General features: G+C 56.2%; 1 protein-coding gene across 5 annotated transcripts; it reads left to right on the top strand.

The window, feature by feature from the left end:
• The first annotated feature begins 555 nt into the window (after positions 1-555).
• Positions 556-20,740, top strand: SLC16A6 (solute carrier family 16 member 6). Of its 5 annotated transcripts, XM_078599988.1 has the most exons (6): positions 560-862; positions 12,372-12,703; positions 13,778-13,921; positions 14,319-14,447; positions 15,288-16,166; positions 16,571-20,740. In XM_078599988.1, the coding sequence occupies exons 2-6, from the start codon at positions 12,469-12,471 to the stop codon at positions 16,843-16,845; spliced, it is 1,662 nt and encodes a 553-aa protein (XP_078456114.1). In that variant the 5' UTR covers positions 560-862; positions 12,372-12,468; the 3' UTR covers positions 16,846-20,740. The 5 variants fall into 5 exon arrangements, with proteins under 5 accessions (XP_078456106.1, XP_078456088.1, XP_078456078.1 ...); XM_078599980.1 differs by having other exon boundaries at positions 556-751; positions 15,288-16,598; XM_078599962.1 differs by having other exon boundaries at positions 556-751; positions 12,369-12,703; positions 15,288-16,598.
• The last annotated feature ends 1,228 nt before the right edge of the window (positions 20,741-21,968 follow it).

Below are 21,968 nucleotides of genomic sequence, written 5' to 3'. Positions count from 1 at the left end.
TTTATTTTCACCTACGTGACTTTACCGAAAGAACCAAACAGTATGTAAGGGTTGGTGGTGGTGTGGAGGCAGGGGCTGCGAGCAGTTTGGCCTCAGCCTGCAGTGGCCACCGAACGGCCGCTAGAGGGCGGAGGCGGCCGCGGTCATCTCCGCCGCCGCCGCCTGCGGCACCCCCCGCGCGCGTGCGCGAACGGAGCCTCGGAGAGCCGCACCGGGCGGACAGAACCGGAGAAAACCGGCGTCGGGAGCCCGGGCAATCCCCTTCACCCGCCCCCACCCCACGCCACCACACACGTACACACACACACCACGCATTGCACAACTCACGCCTGCATCTCCCTCCCTCCCTCCCTGCTCCTCCTCCCTCCACCTTCCTCTCCCGCTTTACTCATTCAGCCGCTCGCCCCGGCAAGCCGGTTGCCCCTCTCGCTTCCTCTCGCTCCACGCCACGCAATCACTAAACTTCACCCCCCCCACTACCCCCCACTACCTCCCACACTACCGCCCCCCCAACTACCCCCACCCACCCACCCCGAACCGTCGGTGCCGCGCTAACCAGCGCCGGTTTATTTAAAAGCCGGCCGCGCACCGAGACCGAACGCTGCTTCGTCTCGGTCACGGCGTGGCGCGCGGTGGACAGAGACCGGCAGCCGACCGGGCAGTCGGTCGGTCGTGGTGTGGGGTGGGGGTGGTGGTGGTGGTGTCTGGTCCGGGCCCCACCGGTCACTTAACCCGAGCTACCGGCCACCAGGTGAGACCTCCCCCCTCTCCGCCACCCACACCGGGGGGGCTACGGACTCCTCCGCACGCCGGCCCGGCTTGGCTGCGTGCGTCGGGCGGATCTGCCGGCATCGTTGCGAGCGTACGTCGCTACTACCACCACAGTCCATTTTGTCAGTCCACTGCTGGATGAGTGCTGGTGGTGGGGTTGGATGTGGGGGGGGGGGTCTTAGCCACGGTCGCCGTAGATCGAGGCGGTTATGTGACACATACTTCACCACGCACGGGCTCGGCACCACCCAGCCCTCTGTTGTTAATCCACTGCTGGATGAAGGCAATATCCGCCCGTCGACTCGTTCTTCGGGGTTTGTTCGACCATACTTCACCACGTTGGTCGGTGCCGGTTCGTGAAGATTTGTGGCGGGTGGGGGTGCTGTGCTGTCACTCGCCACTGGTGTTAGCCGTGGCTGGGAATTGAAAGCTTTGCTACTGTAGACGGCCACGCTAATCGTAGCGAAGTGCGCTAACCGCTGCGCCACCGCTCCACCCTATATATAATAGCGGCTTGTATCACGTACGGCCACAGGAATAGCCGTCTCGTGTTGACGTGATGTGTACTCGTCAGCCATGATCACTCCACTGCTGGATGAAGGCGATGTTGACGTCTCCGGATAGGTTTGGGTTACTCTCCTATGTATGTTGGCTTTGTGTGCGGGGAGGGTAGCGGTTAGCGCGCTGCGCACCGAACCCGGCGATCCGAGTTCGATTCTCGCTCATGGCCAAGTCTGAACCGGTCCTGGGCGTCCTCTAGGTCGACTCGGACTCAAATGAGGAACCTGGTGCGGTGTGTGAACATGGCCACCGGGGAGACAAAGGCGGTCGGGCGTGGCGCTGGCCACCCATCCCCCTCCGTGTGCCGTGCCGGCCATCGTAGGTGCTACTCGCTAACAGCACTTGCCCCCAAGAGTCTGTTAAGGCTGTACGGGGGATCTTTATCTTGTGTGTGTGTGTACGGCAGTGGGTACACGGCGTTTCCTCCCAACAGTCTATACAACAGTTTATATAACAGTCTATACTGGAGTGACGCAGTGTGTGTGGTTAGCGCACTGCGGAACACGGCCGCACGAGTTCGATTCCTGCCCGCGCGGTTCAACGTCGGCGATTGTGATCTGAAAACGTTAATGCGGACACGGCGTTCAGAACACGAGCGCCGGGTGCGGTGCGCATCAAACATCGGCACCGAGGAGACAAAGGCGGCCGGGCGTGGGTTGTACATTTATGCCATCTCGACAAATATCCCGCGTGAGAGAGGCGGGCGGGGGGGGGTGGTTGTCCGCTGCGTCAAGCCACGTGTCATTTGCTACATTTTAGTCCGCGCGCTCGAACGAGTTAAAAGGCGATGCCAAATATAGATTCTGGGGGTGGGGGTGGGATGTTGGGAGCGGGTGGATCTTGACAGGTGGTCCACATCACACACGGCACACGTGTGTGAGATACCGCGATGTTCTTGCGCCGTGCGGGGTTGGAGATTTGTGCTACGGATTGGCAAGGAGCGCGTGGAGTGTGCGGTGGGGAGGCTCGTGGAGGAGGCTGCCGCTTGCCGCTGCTGCTGCTGGGCAGTTGGAGGCAGTCGCCCTCCAGCAACAACGACGGAGGGCAGAGGAGCGGCGCTCACAACAACGAGCGGAGCGCCGGGTGGATAAAACGCAGCAAGTTGGCACGGTGGGGGTGGGGGGGCACAGGTGATGCATTGGGCAGTCATCTCAGCCGATCCATGGCGTACCTGGGTCTGTCTCGTGATCTAATGCCAGGTGGCGTTCGACACTTCACTTGGCCTCGGAGTGAACCTAGCCTGGCACAAGCGCTTTTGCGACCCCGCTTTGTTGAGAATGGCGGCTGTTGTGTTTTTCAATTCTCGTTCACGGGCAACACCAGTGACAAATGATAAAGCCACATTTTTGAGCTATCATTTGTGGCCAGGTCGCTTTTGAACAAATAAGTTAATACCTCGGTGGGCTTTGTCTGGTAGGATGGGGATGGTTTCGTTTTATTTGTGTTTTGGTGCTTTGTTTACCTGGTATTGACACTCTTATCGTGTTGTTGTACTGTTTGTTGTTGTAAAGTTCTTACTCGCCTCGACTGGATATCTGTGAATAAGATCTTTATAGTTCATCAGATTCCTCCAGTCTAAATACACATTCTGATTCTGAATGATCTGAACCAGTTCTGGGCCTCCCCTGGGTCGACTCGGCCTCGAATGAGGGCGGTGTGTAAACATCGCCATTGGGGAGACAAAGGCGGCCGGGCGTGGTGCTGGCCACCCACCCCCTCGTGTGCCGGTGCCGGCCTTGAGAGGTCCGCTCGCGAACAGAATTTGCCCCAACAGTCGTGTTCAGGCAATACGGGTTGGTGGTGGTGGTGTATCTTTGTTCTCTCACCATGTGAGTCGTGTGTGTGTGTGTGCGTGCTACGTCACTGTTGTCGTGCTATTGACGACTAAGTTGGGATCGTGGCGGGTCGTGCCCCCCCTCCTGGATGGGGTGACGCAATAGCTCACCAAAATAACAAGTACGAGCCATTGTGGCTGTTTGTTTTTGTAACAAATTCCGAATTCGGTACACGAAGCCCGATTTTTCCTCGAGCCTGCAATGCAACGTGGGAACATCACCGTGACATTACGTTGTTGCGTGACACCGAAGAGCCGCGGGCTTGCCAACCGACACCCCCCCCGCCCCCCCCCGCTCCCCGGCAATAGTAGTGGCACTTGTAGAGGGCAGGTGTAAGATTGTGGGGGGAGTGGGCGGAGGTATGACCCCCCCCGTGGTGGGGGGGTCGTGACCCCCCGCCCCCCGTGGTGGGGGGTGTGACCCGCCCCCCCCCTGGGGTGGGGGTGGGGTGTGACCCGCCCCCCCCTGGGGTGGGGGGGGGTAACCCCCCCCCCCCCTGGGGTGGGGGTCAAGAATAATTATTCGACGGGGGTGGAGGGGGGTGTAATTATGATTAATTATAGGATGGTGTTTTAATCATTAAAGGGGGGGAGTTTAAATTAATTTTGGGGGGGGGGATAGTAAATAGATTAGGAGGGGGGCTGTGGGGGGGGCTGCATCTAATGATTATAGGGGGCACTCTCTCGTGGGAGGCAACGGTGAGTGATGTTGTGGTTGGGGGTGGTCGTATTGGTGGGGCGGGGGAGATAATAGAATCGTCATCGCCACCATCACCATCGTTGTTCATTATTTATACCGCTTTGCTTCGCGTTGATGCACCTCGAGGTGCCAGAACACGGCGAGGGGCGATAATGGGGGGGGGGGGGGGGGATTTGAGATGATCACTCGGCGAGGAGGAAGTGATTGGAGATGAAAAAAATGTAACGGAGATGATTTGGTGACGCTGCTACTGCTGATGGTTGCGGTGCGCGAGCACGAACAACAAACAAAAGCTCTCGACTGGCTCGTCAACAACACCGTGGCCTGAAGAGGACCCAAATAATTCGAATATAATCGGCGACGTTTCGAGCAATGGCCCTTCTTCATAGCACACGACCACATCTGACCAGCTAAAACAGTCGAGTACAGTCTAGGCCAGGGGTCGGCAACCAAAATAACAAGAAGAGCCATTTTTTTCCAATTCGGTACAAAATTCAATATTTCAAGAGCCGCAATGCAATTATGTACATACTGTACATACGTACATATTGTCAAGAAGCAGCCCGTAAAGAGCCGCATGCGGCTCCGGAGCCGTAGGTTGCCGACCCCACTCTAGGCAAGACTGCACCGCGCAGCGGTTAGCGGCAGCTGGTGGTGGTGAGTTGGCAATTGTGAGTGTTGGTGTTTGAGTGGCGATTATGTCGGGCGTTGATGGTGGCGGGGGGAGGGGATGGGGGGGGTATAGGGTGGGATGGGGGGGGGGTAGTGTGGGATGGGGGGGGATGGGGAGGTATAGGGGGGGAATGGGGGGGTATAGTGTGGGATGGGGGGGGGTGTGGGATGGGGGGGGGGGATGGGGGGGTATAGGGTGGGATGGGGGGGGGTAGTGTGGGATGGGGGGTTAGTGTAGAATGGGGGGGGGGGTAGTGTGGGATGGGGGGGGTGTGGGATGGGGGGGTGGGATGGGGGGGGTATAGGGTGGGATGGGGGGGGGTGTGGGATGGGGGGGGGGTGTGGGATGGGGGGGGGGGTGTGGGATGGGGGGGGTGTGGGATGGGGGTGGTGTGGGATGGGGGGGGGTGTAGGATGGGGGGGTATAGGGTGGGATGGGGGGGTGTGGGATGGGGGGGTATAGTCTGGAATGGGGGGGGGGGGGTAGTGTGGGATGGGGGGGGGTAGTCTGGAATGGGGGGGGTAGTCTGGAATGGGGGGGGGTATAGTGTGGGATGGGGGGGTATAGTGTGGGATGGGGGGGGGTATAGTGTGGGATGGGGGGGTGTGGGATGGGGGGGGTGGGATGGGGGGGGGTATAGTGTGGGATGGGGGGGGGGTATAGTGTGGGATGGGGGGGGGGTATAGTGTGGGATGGGGGGGGTATAGTGTGGGATGGGGGGGGGGTGCTGACTCATGGTTCCCATTCATCGCCGTTCGCGATGCCGGGAACTCCTCGCACGCACCATCGGCGCCGCGGTTGATGCGACAAATTCGCCGGTGCCTCTTCTGAGTGACATCACCGGGGTCCGGATAGTCGGGGGGGCGGGGGGGCTTTGTGGGGGGGGTGGGGGTAGGGGTGTTCCCTCGTTACCCGCAGTCACCATTGTTCTCCAATACCCCCCCCACCCACCGCGGTGCGACGCCTCCGCGTGACGTAACTCTGGGCTCAGCTGCAGGGGCAGATGACGCAAGAGCTGGTGACGTCACCGTGTCGTTGATGTCGGCAGGCGGTGGAGTGACACGCCGAGGTCGGTAACCAAAGGGAACAACCCGAAACCAGATGGTGGCGGAGGCGGCGATGGTGGTGAATGGTGGCGATGAGGCCGATCGTTTCGTGCATTAGCAAGTGCCGACTGTAAGGCAATGGTGAGATCCACACCCAGGGTGATGGTGATGATTCTGCAGGTGACACGGCGGTCGTGCTTTTTTTTCGGATTCGGAAACCCAGCGGCCGCCCTGGTTAATGCTGCAGGTGTGTTCATCGTAAATCAGAGTCGTCAGCTTTACGGTGGTGGCCACCTTTTCCCAGTGGAGACCGAACCCAGACGTCTTTCTCAGTCGGGGACTAGGTCTGTCCTCAAAACTGTGGTGCGCCGTAATAAAGCCCGGCACAATACCGGTAACCAGCAGATTGGTAACACAAGATGCCGTTCCCTCTGGCTGCCCAGGTCACGTGGGGACGCACGGTGACCCCGACAGCGGCCGTGACCTTTTCTGAGAGAGCGGGCTGCTCGTGCCGGCGTCGCGGTCCGAATTTTCGCAAATTTGAAAAATTGCTCAAATGGACGCTTCAAACTGGCACGGCAACATCATCTCCCTGCCCGCTGTGAAACTAACCACAGACTATACCCGTCTGTGAAGCACAGGGCCTTCGTGATGATCGCCTTGGCCAATCGGGATCGCACGATTACCGCACGCTCTCATCACTTAATTTGTCAGCGTAAGAGCGGGCCCCCCTTGAAAGGCGCGTCAACCCCATAATCGGTAAGGGGTCGAATCCCACATGTTGGGAGGTCGGGGGCATCGACCGCGCAGCTACTGCGAAGTCTGGCAGTGGGGGAGGGCAGCGGTGTTGACGGGTTGACCTCTTGACCTTGACCTTTTGCGGCGCCCGCTGACTCGGCGTGCGTTGCGGTGCCGTGTGGGTTCAGCGCTGGCAGGCACAGAGATGGGGCAACCGCATCAGGAAAAAACTGGTCACTTATTACCCCATTAGGGCCGGGCATACCACGCATTACAAGCCATTAGCACGGTGGGGGGGGGGGGGTTGGCGGGGGAGGGGGGGGCCTGGTTGGACGGTGTCGCTATTTGGATTTCACTTTGTGAGAGGTTTGAAAGAGAAACACCGCGGAGATTAAGTAACAAGACGCGGGCCGATGACATCATGCGCGGGTACTGCAGGTGGATCGTGACGTCGTAAGATCGTGAGAGGTTGGGGAGGCCTTCATCCAGCAGTGGAATGACCACTGCCGATGATGATAATGATTACTATGTCTGTCTAACGGTGTCCCATAGTTTATACGGAGTGCTCTTGCCCAGAAGATCTGGTAACCCGGCAACATCTAATAGTAGGTTTTTACCCTTTAAACCAGGGGTCGGCAACCTGCGGCTCCGGAGCCGCATGCGGCTCTTTTGAACCTTGACCGCGGCTCCGGGGCGGATGCTAGCGAGGGGAGGAGGCGCACTGTGACACCTGCTCTGGCGTTGCCGCTGCTGACAGGTTGCCGCTCCGCTCCACACTGCCCGCCCGGTGACAGGCAATAACGTTGCCGTTGCTTTGTCACATGTTTGGAAGAAGTAAAAACCTTCCTGGGCAGCAAAGAGCTCACCTTTGCTGAGCTGGAACAGCCAGAGTGGCTGGAAAAATTACATTTTATGGTAGACATGACAGCACATCTAAACACGCTAAATACAACCCTTCAGGGGAAAGGAGGCACAGCCCTGCACATGCTGGAGGAGGTTTTGGCATTCGAGCGCAAGTTGACAGTGTTTGTCAAAGATTTACAGAGAGGTACACTGTCTCACTTTCCCTCTTTGAGAGAGTTCAAACAAAGTCATGATACGATAAATTTGGAATATTTCAAGTCTGCAATCACCACAATGCAAAGTTCGTTTGGGAAACGATTCTGTGAGTTCAGAGAGGAAAAAACGACATTATCCTTCCCTGTCACTCCCCTGGCGATCGATCCATCCCTATTGAATATGACTGCATTTGCAGGTGTAAGTCAACCTGATCTTGAGATGGAACTGGCCGATATAGCCGACAAAGATATATGGGTGTCCAAGTTCAAATGCTTGACCGCTACTCTTGAGGATGTTGCCCGTCAGAAGGCCATTCTGGCTCAGAATCATAAATGGAGTGATATTGAAAACCTTCCCAAACAGGACAAACTTGTATTCGAAACATGGAATGCCATCCCCAACACTTATATAAACATGAAAAAGTATGCATTTGGAGTCCTGTCGATCTTCGGCTCCACATATGTATGTGAGCAGGTCTTCTCCAACATGAACTATATTAAAAACAAACATCGATCACGCCTCACAGATGACAGCTTGCAAGCCTGTGTGAAAATGAAGGTGACGTCTTACAGCCCTGATGTGCAGACACTGTGCACTGAGGTTCAGGAGCAAAAATCCCATTAACCAGGTAATTTAGCTATTAATTTGCAAAAATATATTTTACATTGTTAAGTGAAAAAGTCCTTTTTTTATTCAGATTGACAGCTGACTGCACGATCCTGTATATAGCAATAAGGTAAGAAACAATATATGCAGTGTTATATTTGTTTTAAATGTTGCAATGGTTTTGCGGCTCCCAGTTTATTTTTTCCTTCGGAAACGGGTCCAAGTGGCTCTTTATGTCTTAAAGGTTGCAGACCCCTGCTTTAAACTGATACAAAACTGACACCTTTATATAAGGCATCATGTTTGCAATAACCACAACACAACTAGTCAAAATGCAAACAAAAATAAACAACTCTGATGATGATAATGATATGCACTGTCTTTGAAGTTGATTGGTCCACACCCGAGACAGCTTTCCTTAGAGCCTAGTCTCCATTGGTAAAAACCTACTATTATATTTTGCCACTGGTAAAGGGGGTCTCATAGTGTAAATCCGGCAGCATCTGTTGAACAAGCCTAACGCTTTGCTCTCGAGACACGCAAGGTTGGTAACCCAGCAGCATTTGTTTAACAAGCCGAACGCTTTGCTCTTGAGACACGTAAGGTTGAAACTGTTACCGAGTTTGCTTGCTTAAAATGCTTCATTCTTGGCGATGAGAGTAATGCGCATCATGGACTGCCAATAGGTAGGATGACGGAGTAAAAATACATTTTGTTTATTTATGAAGGGCTGCAGCAGAGAGCGGAGTTTCCATGGATATAAGTAAACAATTGTGCCGGCAATCACCGCACGTCCGCCGTCCAATGTCCCAGCCGGAGTCGCTGAGCCCTACAGATTCTGTGTGGGGGGGGAGGGTGGGCCACGTGGCCCAAACTCATGGCGCGACGGATGATCAACGGAGGCCGTAAAACCCAAGTCTGCTTTTTACGTTCGTAAAGACGAGATAAAAGACAAAAGTTGCGTCGTCTGCAATTGCAAGCTCCACGTCACCGCTAGAGAGCAATCGGGAATTCTGGGCCTGCTCTCTCACGCTGGGCAAGACGTGTCCGTCGGTGGAATTTGAAAAAACAACCTTTTCTTACAGACAGCTCCAACTCGTTATTTATTTATTCGAGGTTATTTTTCGACACAAAGTGCCCTTTGGATTTGCGGGACACTATTCCTGTGCTTACCACGTGCCGAGTCAGCTTCCCGCCCCCGCAGCCCCCACCCCCCACCCCTCCCCCGTGGTGCACACGACACCACCGTGTCCATCGCGTGATGTCCGCGCCCGTGCCCTGTCCCAGGGGGTAACTTTCTCGCTGTGTGTGCTGGGGTAGTTGGCACGTGGCAAGGAGAGGCCACAGCCGATCTGGATACAACCTGGCTGAAATTAAGCCTTGAGTTAGGATTAGTATAAGGTTTTGAGGTTTATATTTGGCTTTAGGGTTTGGGGTTGTGCTCATAGTTGGTGTTCATGTTCGTATTGCGGTTAAAGCTTGGGGTTGGGGGTAGGGGTAGAATTATGGATTTAAGGTTTGGAGTTCAGATTTGGGGTTAGGGCTATGGCTGGCGTTCAAGTTCGTATTGGTGCTAGTTTAACTGTTGGGGTTGGTCGCTGAACTGGTGCGATCGTTCAAAGCTGTGGGACAGAGTCCACTGCGCTCGTGGTTTCTTGGCGAGCCCTTCTCCGTTGGTTCACTCAACCGCAGGGCAAACATTTGACAGCAGGGCAGTGACCGGCGACCGGGTTCTGAACACCCGGCAATCGATCGTTTATTTTCACCGCCGCGACGGTTCCTCCTGTGGCCGTGCCGCGAGGCCGTCCATCTTGGGGCCGCCGCGTGGTGTCCGACGTTTCGCTCCGCGCGCTGGAAGCTCCTTCAGGAAACTCAAAGAGTCTAGCACCTCAATTCCGTTCCTAACCATTGGCATTCCGATTCAAAAAGTGGTCATCAAAAAATATGTTTGAAATGTGATTCCCATCTGACCTTTCCCCCACCCCTCCCTCCCCATGGTGTCAAGTTCAGTCTACAATTCCTATTATCCAGTCCATCTCTCTGGCCTTTCTATTTGTGCGATATGAGAAGGGCATTTGCCTAACTTGTCGCCTAATATATATATTTTTATTTTGAAGCCCGCACACGGGTTTTTTTTTTTTTAAACCAACGTGTCGAGTTTACTTTCGTTGTTTGTGCCTGTGCACCTCTGCCAAATAATTATGGGCGAACAATAACATTTTTTTCTTACACAAACGTTTCTATAGGGTGAGGCACAACCCAGAATGAGGAAGTCCTCCTCTCCTTCTGGTGCCGGAAGGGTAGCGCATGACGGTGTCGGCACGTCCACCGACGTCAGACTTTTTGGCGCGGGTGGAACAACGTAACGTCGCACCATCCCGATGGTGGTGCTATAGGGATGGGGCATGGGTGGTAGAGCGGTAGTGCAGGGCGCTATGAGGGCGGCACGAACGATCGCACGAAGCCGTTATGTTGGCCGCACGTACGGATATCCACGCGCGTTCAGCGGCAGACAATAACGCTGTCCAGACCCCCCCCCCACCCCCTCCTCGATGGGAGGAGTGCGATAGAACGATGACCCTAGTGGGAGGGGAGCTGAGGTGCCAAGCCCTGTGAAAGCTGTCCTCACCGCCTCCCTAGAGAGGGGGTGGCTCTGTTTCTCTCCGGTTTCACTCCGGGTTGAGTCTGGTTTCACTCTCGCGCGATTAGTCGCGTTCCGCAATAGGAGATGAACTCGGTGCCGGTGCTAGCCAGCGGCCTGCGGGCGGCACCGTGGAGCGAAACGTTGTACTTCGTATCGAACGACACAAGCGGCACAAGCGGCACAACCGCGAAGCGCGTCGGGAGAGAGCCACGCCACGCAGCGCGACCGCCGAATCCCGCGGCGGCAGCAACAGCGGCCAGAGTAGCGACACACTGGCGTTGGCACGCTCGTGTTTCTCCCGTCTCACGCCGCTGTTCTTGGCCGGGGCGCGGATCGCGAGGTCACGGCAGACGTGGAGGGCAGTCCGTGGTTAGACCCGGCCTTGCTGTTGGGAGTTGCAAGGCGGGCCAAGAGCCCCCACTCCTCATCGTTCTGATGGCACGCTCGGCCAGTGCGGTACAATGAAATGGGGCTTTGATTACCCGCTCGCTCGGTATTTTCCGAAAGGCCGTTCGGCCGTTTTTGAGCCAAGGTTCTATCTATAACAATCATAATAATCGGTGTTATTGTACACCACCCCGTATTGCTATATTCATATAACTGTGCTTAATTTACTGCGACAATAATAAAAAGAATAACGCCAAATTCATTCCCCAATTGTTCTAAATTGATCCCAGTGAAATTATTTGGGTTTTAGATATGCATGTGCTGCACAGTCCCGCAGCCACCACCACCACTACCACCACATTGGGGGCCCAGGAATGCATTGCGAAGTGACTTTATCAAATCTCCCCACAATGGAATGTGCCAGCGGCATTCAATGATTTCACTTTTAATATCACATTGGTTTACTTAGTAGCAATACCTTGTGATTATTGAATGGGGCTTGTCTGCTACCCCGGCAGCTACTGCGAGCGTAACTATTCGCATAAAATCATCGTGGTGTAAACAGGTGCAGACTTCAGTGCCTGACTATCCACTCTACCATCTCGGCCTCTATTTGCGTGCGCCTGAAGAAGCGCCATTGCTCGTAACGTCGCTGATTTCATTTTTATATTTTCTTCGAGGCCAACCCTCCAGTGTTGGCGACGATTGCATTTTCTGCGGGCGGTGCGCGTGCGCCGGTGCCAACGCAGCGGCGGCAGCAGCATCGTCAGCGTCGTCGTCGTCCTCGCGGCGTGGCGGAGGCCGTCATCCGGCAGCGGATTGGCGGCGGGGCTGCGCATGGTGGCGCGTTGTGACGGGCACGCCGTGCCGGGAGAGGGGGGAGGGGTTTGATGAATGGGAGATGTGCGCAGCGGGGTGAATGGACGAACATTGTTCGGAGGGGGGCGGATGGAGGGAATGGGGGGGGGTGGGTGGGAAGGAAGTAGGGAGGGAAGGGATCCATTTAGGAGTCGGGGGGTGGGATGTTTAGTACAGGAGGTTCTGTCCCAAGGTGAACGGAGACAATTGTATTGATGTGCGGAGCACGTGCGGGGAGGGGTGGACAGTCGTGCGTGGGTGGCACTATTGCAGTGGTGCTATAGGGGGATGGTGCATGGGTGGCAGACCGGTAGTGTAAAACATCGCCGCTGGGGAGAGACAGACGGCGGCCGGGCATGGTGCTGGCCACCCATCCCCACCGCGTGCCCGTGCCGGTCTCCGTAGGTGCTGCTGCTCGCTTAACAGCACTTGTCCCCCGACATCCTGTTCGAGGCTATACAGGGAACCTGCGCCTCTTGTCGTTTGCTCAGCAGTGTGGGCAGCTGCGGGGTGACCAGGAGGGGAGGACCCAGGGAGGAGCAGGAGGAAGAGGAGAACAAGGAGGCGGCGGAGGAGGCAGAGGAGGAAGCGATGGGCGTGAGGGCGACCGACGGCGGTTGTGGCCGGGCGGTGGGTGCGGCCCGCCCCCCCGACGGCGGTTGGGGCTGGGCGGTGGCGGCTGCCTTCTTCGTGGTGGAGGCGCTGTCGTACGGCACCATCAAGGCGTTCGCCGTCTTCTTCAACGACCTGCTCGCCGAGTTCAGCGCGACGCCGAGCGCCGTCTCCTGGGTCATGTCCATCTGCGTCTTCACCATGACCTTCACCGGTGAGGGCCGGGGTTGAGCCTCTCGGATGGGTTCCATCAGCAGCAGCAGCAGCAGCAGCAGCGTTATCGATCAGCGTTATCGATCATCATCACGATCATCATCATCATCATCATCACGATCATCATCATCATCACGATCATCATCATCATCATCATCACGATCATCATCATCATCACGATCATCATCATCATCATCACGATCATCATCACGATCATCATCATCATCATCACGATCATCATCATCACGATCATCATCACGATCATCATCAACAGCAGTGGCGTTATCATCATCATCATCTGCAGCAGAAACGGCTGTGTCGTCTTTTGGCAGCATCAGCTGAATCGGCATCGGTGTAATACGCAGCAGCAGTATCAACATCATCATCATCATCTTTAGAAATGCTTTTTTGTGTTAAGTTTGCTGTCCTTCGCCGGCACCTCTGACGAGCACGATTGGCTACGTGCGAAAGCAGTTCAACATAAAGCAGCATCCAGAACTGACCAGTCAAACAGCCCCCATGTCTGGCGCGGGGGGGGGGGCGGGGGGGGGGGCCTTCAACTGGCAACAGGAGATTGACCACGGGCGCTGTACATTGTATTTTTTGAGTTGTCAAAAGTGATTTGCTCATCAAATGAGCATTGAGGCAGTGCTCGGTTCCTAATTACAGCCCTGAACCAGTGGTGGAAATTCCACATTCCTATGGCGGGGGGGGGGGGTGTGGTGGCATGCTGGCGGCACGGCGTTGACCACGCGGTGTGCGTGTATGTGCGTGCGCGTATGCGTGTTTGTCGAGCGGTAGTGTAGCGGTTAGCATGCTGTGTTACGAAGCCGGCGGCCCGAGTTCAATTCCAACACAAGTGACGATGATCTGAATCGGTCCTGGGCCTCTCTTAGGTCGACTCGGCCTCAAATGATTACCTGGCACAATGTTTAGACGTCGCTACTAGGGAGACAAAGGTGGCCAGGCGTGGTGCTGGCCAACCCACCCCCCTCGTGTGCCGTGCCGGGCCTTCATAGGCGCTCGCTAACAGCACTTGCCCCAAAAGTTCATCTTTGTCTGTGTGTGCCGCCAGGCCCCGTGTCGACGGTGCTGAGCAACCGCTTCGGCAGCCGCCCCGTGGTGATGCTGGGCGGGCTGCTGTCGTGCGCGGGCTTCGTGGGCGCCTCGTTTGCCCGCTCCATCACGGACATGTACATCTCCATCGGCCTCGTGAGCGGTGAGGACGACGTGCCCCCCCACACCGCCCCCACACACCCCAAATGAGTGAGTATTTACGTGCGGGAGGAAAGCGGGGAGCGCCCATTGAAGATGCGCACGTGCGAAGGGAGGCAACCGCTATCCCGCACAGACAGAGAGGCCGCTATAATTCACGGCAAGAATTGCGAAAACAAAAACATTGATTCTTGAAAATCAACTCGCGAACATTCGATCGTGACGACCCAGAACACGCCGTTGACTCGCCGTTGCCGTGACCCTCGCCCCTCTCTCCCTTGCCCCCCCCATTAATCGAGTGTCTATGTGTTGCCCCCCCTCCCCCCCGCGGCGGGGCGCACGCCTGTCTCCCGCGTGTCCCGGCTGCCCCTTTTAGCCTAACCGTGCGTTGCTCCGCCCAGGGCTGGGCTTCTGCCTCAGCTTCGTGCCGACCGTCACCGCCCTGTCGCTCTACTTTGAGCGCCGGCGCGCCCTCGTCATGGCCGTCGCCTCCACGGGCGAGTGCTTCGCCATGTTCGCCTTCGCGCCAGGTGTGTGGTTATTTGAACCGGTCTCGGGCCTCCCCTAGGTGGACCCGGCCTCGAATGAGTACCTGGTGTGCCCGTGCCGGCCTTCGTAGGTGCTTCGCTAAAAGCACTTGCGCCTACAGTCTTTACAGTAATTTTGTTTCTTGCTGTGGTTGTCCCACCTGATGACGGAAGCTTGTGTTGCTTCCGAAACGTCGTGATTTAATTTAGTTATTTCTATTTTTTTATTTTCACATACGTGACTTTACCGAGTATGGAGCCTTGCAGTCACGAAAACTTCAAATCTAGAATGGCCACAGTCTTGTTCAGTCTATACGGGGGATCTTTGTCTTTGATCTTTGGTGCCTTCTAACGCCTGCGACGGGGCCCGGTCCACCACCAACGCCGCTAGTGCCCCCCACCCTCCCCCCCCCCCCTCCCGACCCGTGTCTGGCTAGAGGTACGCGTGTACACGTACAGCCACTTTTTGTCAATGCACTGCTGGATGATGAGGGCCGTAGATTCATCCCACCCGGTGTTTTTGTATTGTTTGCTGTTGTAACTTACTGACCCGCCCATAATGGACACGTGTGATAAAGAGCTTCGCAGCTCATCGGATTCATCCGGTCTAAATAACAGATTCCGATTAAAATAAAAGATTTTGTGAGCTGTGCCAATTCGCACCGTCGGCCATGGCTGTCAAGGCCCCAGCGCTACCTCTCACGTGGCACTGATTCGTCCGCAACCTGCACGCCCCGCCGACGGCGCACTCCCACCGCCGTAGGTCGCCCGCTTCCCCGACCGCGGCGGCGGCGTCGTCGCTCTCGCTCACGTGCGCTGGCACCGTCTCGCCTCGTCTTCTAGGCTTCCACCTGCTCAAGGAGAGCATGGGCTGGCGCAACGCCATCCTCGTCATCGGCGCCATGCAGCTCAACATCACCGTGTGCGGCGCCCTGCTGCGCCCGCTCCCCGAGCGCTCCCAGCCGGAGCGGCGGCGGGAGGCTACCGATGACGGCGGCGTCGACGGAACCGACCTCTCGGCCGACGACGGCGAGAAGTCGTCGCTGGAGGCTCGCTACAAACTCGAGAACGAGCAGACCGTCAGGTCGGTCGACTCGGGCGACTCGGGCGACTCCGGCATCAATGTCGGTGGCGCCGTCCCGTCGACGGCGCGGGGGAAAAGTGACGATGGCCGGCCCGAGTCACGGCAGAGTCGGAGCGGTTTGGAACTGGCGAAGCCTCTGGGCGGCACGGGCGAGCGAGCGAAGCTGCTGGACTTTGCTCTGCTGCGCGAGCCGCAGTTCGTGTGCTACGCGCTCTTCGGGCTCTTCGCGACGCTCGGCTTCTTCGCGCCGCAGATGTTCCTCGTGCCGCTGTGCGTCAGCCTGGGCCTGGCCGAGCAGCAGGCCGCCTACCTGCTCTCCACCATGGCCGTGGCGGAGGTCGGGGGCCGCGTGACGGCCGGCGCGCTGTTCGGCCGCCGCCCCCTGCCGGCGCTGCACCTGGAGCTGTGCTGCGTGTGCGGCCTGGCGCTGGTGCTGCTGGGCTTCCCGCTGGTGAGCGACTTCTGGGGGCTGGCGGCGTGCAGCGCGCTGTTCGGCCTGGCGTTCGGCATGGTGGCGAGCACGCACATCCCACTCCTGGCCGAGGACGACGTCGTCGGGGTCGCCCGCATGTCCTCCGGCGTGGGGATTTACTTCTTCACGCAGAGCTTCGCCGGGCTCACGGGCCCGCCCATCGCCGGTGAGTGCCGCCAAACCTCGCTTGCCCCCCTCCCGCCCTCTCTCGCGACGCTTGTGCGGGCGTACGGGGCGACCTGCCCGCGCGCGCCGTGCCCATCCATCCACAGCCACCCGTCACCTTCCTCGCCAGCCTCATCCGCTCGCACCTCCTCGACACGATGTCGATTTGTATCGTCTATAGACGCGGGACAGGAAGAGTGGACGTTCGGATTGTGTAGAGGCAGTCGTAGTGACCGCTGTGATTCCGTCGCCACAGTCGAGCCCTCACCCCAGGTAGCTCCGCCCTCTATTCTGGTAGCCCCACCCACTGCCCGTATAAGGAGTTGAGCACAAGGCCAGAAAATGTTCAACCGGGAACAAAATCTGGGGCACTGACCTCCTGACCCTGTGCCCCCGTGTCCCCAGGCTGGCTGGTGGAGGCCACGCAGCGCAACTACGCGATGGCCTTCTACACCTCGGCGGGCGGCGTGGCGCTGGGTGCCGCTTTCCTGGCGCTGGTGCGGCCCTGCCGCTGGAGGAGGAGAAGGTGCCAGGCGCGGGCCGGCCCTGGCGAGGAGGAGCCTGGCGCGTCCCCGGTCGTCGACATCCCGCTCTCCCGCAAGGCCTCCGAAGACGACGATGACGACGCGTTCTGGGAGATGGACTTGCCGGAGAGCGGCGCTCGTTCCGGCGCCGTGTGAGACGCGCGGTGGTCGCCGTCTCTCCGTCCCTGGTTTTTGTTCCGATAATTTGAAATTCACTCTTGTTCTCACGTCGCCGCATGCCTGACGGACTCAACTAAATCACGAGTGCCGGTCTGCCTCGTTATCGACGTAGTCGTGGTCATCGCGGTCCGTCCCGACGGCGATGCCTGCCTCGCGCCGCTACCAAACCGCTCGGAATTCGCACTCGCTTGAAAACCGAGAATCCCCCGCGTCACTTGGGCCGTCGCGGCGCTGCTCTGGACGTCATCGCGTGGTCCGGCCTCGAGGCGCCGGCGTCCGCAAGCGTGTCTGGGCGTCGGCCGGGCCCCTGCGCTTGCACCCTCCTGTGGCTGGGGGCGGCGGCCTTCGTAACCCGCATTCTAGCGGAGGTCGCTGCTGTGCCAGACGTCAGCGCCGGCAGCCGGAGTGAGTTTCCCAGAAACTCGTTGATCCGAAGTCAACTGGGCCCCCCCTGGTCCCCCAACCGCTCTTACTTTCCCGTGGGCTCCCCAATCATTTAAATCCATTTAATAGTTTGGGTCACGTGATTGTTTATGGTCATCTGATCCCAGCTGTTCGTTGGGAGCGACTGCTCCTGATTTCACGGTTCCTTTGATATATCGCGGTAGTTTCATGAGTAATCAGATCCGATGGGTCCTTCGGCTCATTTTAGATCCATATCGCAATGGAGGGTCATCTTATCCCATTGTGTCTCTTGATCCCATGGCTTCCCTGATACTACCCCAGAAAGTCTGATGATATGGGTCTTCCCATCGTCGTTATGCTCATCTGCTCTGTACGGGGGCCCCTGATCTCAAAGGGTCCCTGCGATCCCACAGTACACGGGGTCACGGGTATGCGGGGTCACCCGTACGTGGGGGTTGCCCGTATGCGGGGGTCGCGGGTATGGGGGGTCGTGGGGTCGCCCGCACTTGGTCGCACGGTGGAATGTATCGTTTGGTATCACTTGAAATCTGCACTAAGACTGTGAGCGCCGTGGCATTAGCGTGCAGGCTCCGGTGGCACCGCCCCCGCGGAGTTCGCATAAACCGATCAAACCCCCGTTACCGTGGAGATGGAGCCGTGTGGCCGATGGAGTTGTTTTTGTTCTCTCCAAACAAAGCGTTTGTCTCGTTTCTTTTTGAAGGTGGCGAGAGTGCGAGCGCCGCCTGAGTGTGTCGTTTTTTTTCTTTCTGTTTGGTTCTGCGAGATATGACGACGTGCATGTACACCTAGCCTGCCACGAGCACTGGTGATGTCGCCGATACTTGGCGGCTATTGGCACCTGCTGCTGTTGTGGGGAAGGTGAGGGGCTGGGGGGGTATGAAGTAAATTTGCACAGAGCAAATGTCGTGGCATTAAACCCCCCCCCACCTCCACCACATATCCCCGAAACATAAATTAGCGTTTTCATCGCACTTCTAATTACCGGGGCGATGGTATTCGCCCATTTTTTTTGGTTTGTTCGGAGCAACTTTATACAACGTTTCAGTTGAGTGCACTGTTGTTACCACACGCCGTCGGAAACGACGTGTCATCATTTACATTGTCACGGCCGCGCGGGTTTGCTAGCTCGTTCGCTCGCTCTCGCATGCAGTGTCCGTCCGTTATAGCGCTCCTCTCTGAAAGTCCTGGTCATCGCGTGTCTTGAACAGGCGGAGTTCGCCTCCGTTTAAGGTACTTGTGTTGTATTTTGTTGAGTTTGTTTGGGCTCGGAGCTACGAGCGTCTCTTAATAATGTAGCATGGAGCAACTAATTATCGCAGCGAGTGTCGGACTTAACGTCTTTGTGCAATCTCCCCGCGGCGTTTCGCCGCCGCCGCTGCTGCTGCGGCCGCGTACGGGAATGGTTTTGCCTGTAGCTGTCACGCGCCTCTGCCGCCGCTGTCTCCGTTACGTTTACGCAGCGCTGCCTGACCTCATTCAACCGACCACTTGTGACCCACTCGGCCTCCGGCCACGCTGCGCCTGTACCACAGCTCAACGCGCACAACGCCGAGATCCGGATGATCCGGCTCGGGGGCCCAGGGCTTCCACTGCAGCCGATTTTGTGTCTGGGTCGGCAAATATTTTCCGCACAAGGCACGCTGCATCCTGCATACTTGCTCTCCGACTACTCGTCACGCGCCCACCTACACCCGCGACCCGGACAATACTGAGAGAGGGAGAAGTTGCGCCCTGGAGCACTGGACATCATCTACCTCCTCACTGCAGGAGCCTCTCCGGAAGGGGATTTATTTGTGCCCATTTGTCTCTTGATGTAATGGGCGAGTGACTGCGTTTTGCTGTTTTCGTTTAAGGCGCATTCGGAAGGTGTAACGAAGAGCGTCAATTAGATATTTGTGTTTAAATCCCTGCATTCAAACTCGCGTCTGACCCCCCCCGACCTAACAGATTTTCCAGGACGGCCACAACAAGGCAGATTCTAGGACACCCAGGATCGGTGCAACCCCCATAATCGCATCACGCGTTTCAGGAATGCTCTCTTTTTGAACGGAATTTAAATTTTTTTTGTAGCCACCAAATTCCTGGCAGGCAACGGTGATCGATTCGCTGATTTGAAATCGATTCGTATGCTCTTGACGCCATCAATTCCTGTGTGTAAGAACCTGTTTTTAAGATTTATAGAAAAAATAAAGATTTTTTTTTTACCGCTACGTATTCCGGCAATTCGCAACGCAATCGAGTCGCAAAATTAACGCCGGAATTTCCGCTTGTACTACAAGGGGCGGGAGAGAATCTCAAGCGGTTGAATCGAAACTGCGACTTGATCGAATCGTGCAGTAAGGGGGAGGCGGTGGGGGGCGGTCAATTGTAGCATCCCCATCTGCCCCCTGAACCCCCCTCCTCCCCTTTCAGGGGAACATTACACCAAATGAAGGCCCCAGTCCTGTCTCCCGAGTGAGGTCGACGTGGCTGAAGCGATTTCAATTCTGGGAGGCTCCCGAGCTCTGATATCCTCCCCCCCACCGCTCTTTCCCACTGGCACATCCGAGCCGTCCCAGGGCGGCGGGCCCCTCACGGTACTGGTCTGTGCTCCCCCCTCCCCGCCCCCCACTAGATGTTTATTGAAGTTGAGCCAACAACGAACTGCGTTGCTCCCATTGGCCTCAAAAGATACGACGCCGGAATGTGGCCCCCGGGGACCGAGAGGGGAAGTCGTACGGTGACTCGTTCACTGCGTGTGACGTCAGCGGCATAGCACGGCTCGGCTTCTACAGTGGAAAAAAAAACCCTGGCGCCTCCTTTGTAAGCGGCGCTGGGGCTGGTGCTGGTACGGCCCTGGCGTGGCTCGGTTGTGCAGTGGGGGTGTGAACGCTATATGTGCACTGCCTGATTTAATGTTTTGTGGTTGCACTATCGCGTCCACTGCTTACGTCTCGAGATCGCGCCAGGAGAAGGAGGGGGCGGACTGCTCTTTAAAGAGTGGGAAGCGGAGAGGGGCGGCGATGACCTCGTGACCTTCGTCTCGTGAGCTGCCCTCGCGAGTTGGCGTGAAGAGCCACCACCTTTTGACTAATTGGGGATACAACGTTTGTGGGGCTGGAGTTGAGTGGGGGGGGTGAAACAAAGTTTGTGGGGCTGGAGTTAAGGGGGGGGGGTGTCTATAGGAGCCAGTGGCTCCACGTGTATGTATGTCTGTTTAAAACTAAACATCAACATCTTGCATGTGCGGAGATGTTCATCGATTGTAAATCTGCCGTGCCGTATTTATTCTCGATGACAGTCGATAGTGGCATTTGATCGTCATTATTATTGGCATCGTCAGCGGCGGCAATAATAATTGGGCAAAATTCATCGTGCAGTGCCACGCGTGCGCCCATGTTGAAATGCACGGTCTACTTTTAAATTATGCAATAAAATTCTCATCGATGAGGAGTCTTGATAATTGTTTTGCCGAGTTGTCTCGTTTGCTTCCCGCGCGGTTTCTCTTTAGTCGCAGGCTTTCTCAAACTCCCAGCGCGCCTTTTGGCGTCATCTGGTCCAACCCATGTGAGACTAGGCTCTAAGGAAAGCTGTCTCGGGTGTGGACCAATCAACTTCAAGGACAGTGCATACATTATCAGAGTTATGTTTTTTGTTTGCATTATGGCTGCAGGTATTGTGGTCTATGCAAACATGACTCCTCGTAAAAAAGGTGTCAGTTTTGTTTCCAGATTAAAGGGTAAAAAAACAATTATCATATTTTTTTTACTGGCAAATGAGGTACCAATGGTGTAAATGTTTACCCCGAGCTCTCATACTCTGATGGTGCATTGTCTTTGAGTTGTGCGCCTTTTGGCGTCATCTGGTCCAACCCATGTGAGACTAGGCTCTAAGGAAAGCTGTCTCGGGTGCGGACCAATCAACTTCAAGGACAGTGCATGCATTATCAGAGTTATGGTTTTTGTTTGCATTATGACCGCAGGTATTGTGGTCTATGCAAACATGACTCGTAAAAAAGGTGTCAGTTTTGTTACCAGATAAAAGGGTAAAAAAAATTAACCCGTAAAAACAAAGTTTTTCACTATAAATCCTTTATATGCGTGGCGGCTAGAGTCCTCTCGTCATCTGGCTTGAGATGGCTGCCACCTATGGGTCAGATGATTGCATGGCAGCATTAAGCAATTGGTCATTAAATATAATATTTTTGTCCTAAAAAGTGTAAAATTTTGTAAAAAAAAATTTCACGAACATTAATTGTCACGCACAACGAGTCTGTGTGGAAAATGTCAGCTCGATTGGATCACGGGAAGTGGGTTAAAAAACGACCGAAAGATTTGCACGGTCGTAAGCAAGCACGCAAGCAAGCAAGCGAACTTAATATAAAGGATTTAAAAACCAATGATAAAACTCCCAGTCATCGCGGCCCACCACCACCATCACCTCTGCTCCGCATTTCCCCTTTGACCAATTTACCTCCCCGTTCAAACCAACGCGCTTCACGCTGCGCGCGCCCGATGATAGTTAAACACGCCCGACGCGGTCTGCGTTACTGGAGCCAATTAAAGTTAAGATTGAGATGCGTGTGCGTGCGCGTGCACACGTGTTGCACGTGACTCACGGCGTTAATTGCTGGGCGCGTCACCTGGGCGCGTTTAACAATCATCGGGCGCGTGCAGCGTGGAACGCGTTGATTG

This window comes from Lampetra planeri, chromosome 1, assembly GCF_965212315.1.
Source record: "Lampetra planeri chromosome 1, kcLamPlan1.2.h2, whole genome shotgun sequence".
In the NCBI taxonomy this organism is placed as follows: domain Eukaryota; kingdom Metazoa; phylum Chordata; class Hyperoartia; order Petromyzontiformes; family Petromyzontidae; genus Lampetra; species Lampetra planeri.
Note: the sequence above shows the minus strand (reverse complement) of the source record. Positions and strands in the feature narration are given on the sequence as shown.

Bases quoted from the DNA above. Each gene is read 5' to 3' on its own strand.
- SLC16A6 (XM_078599980.1), top strand. From the start codon at position 12,469: ATGGGCGTGAGGGCGACCGACGGCGGTTGTGGCCGGGCGGTGGGTGCG. The intron at 12,704-13,777 runs GTGAGGGCCGGG...GTGTGCCGCCAG, and splicing joins CTTCACCATGACCTTCACCG to GCCCCGTGTCGACGGTGCTG. The intron at 14,448-15,287 runs GTGTGTGGTTAT...CTCGTCTTCTAG, and splicing joins CATGTTCGCCTTCGCGCCAG to GCTTCCACCTGCTCAAGGAG.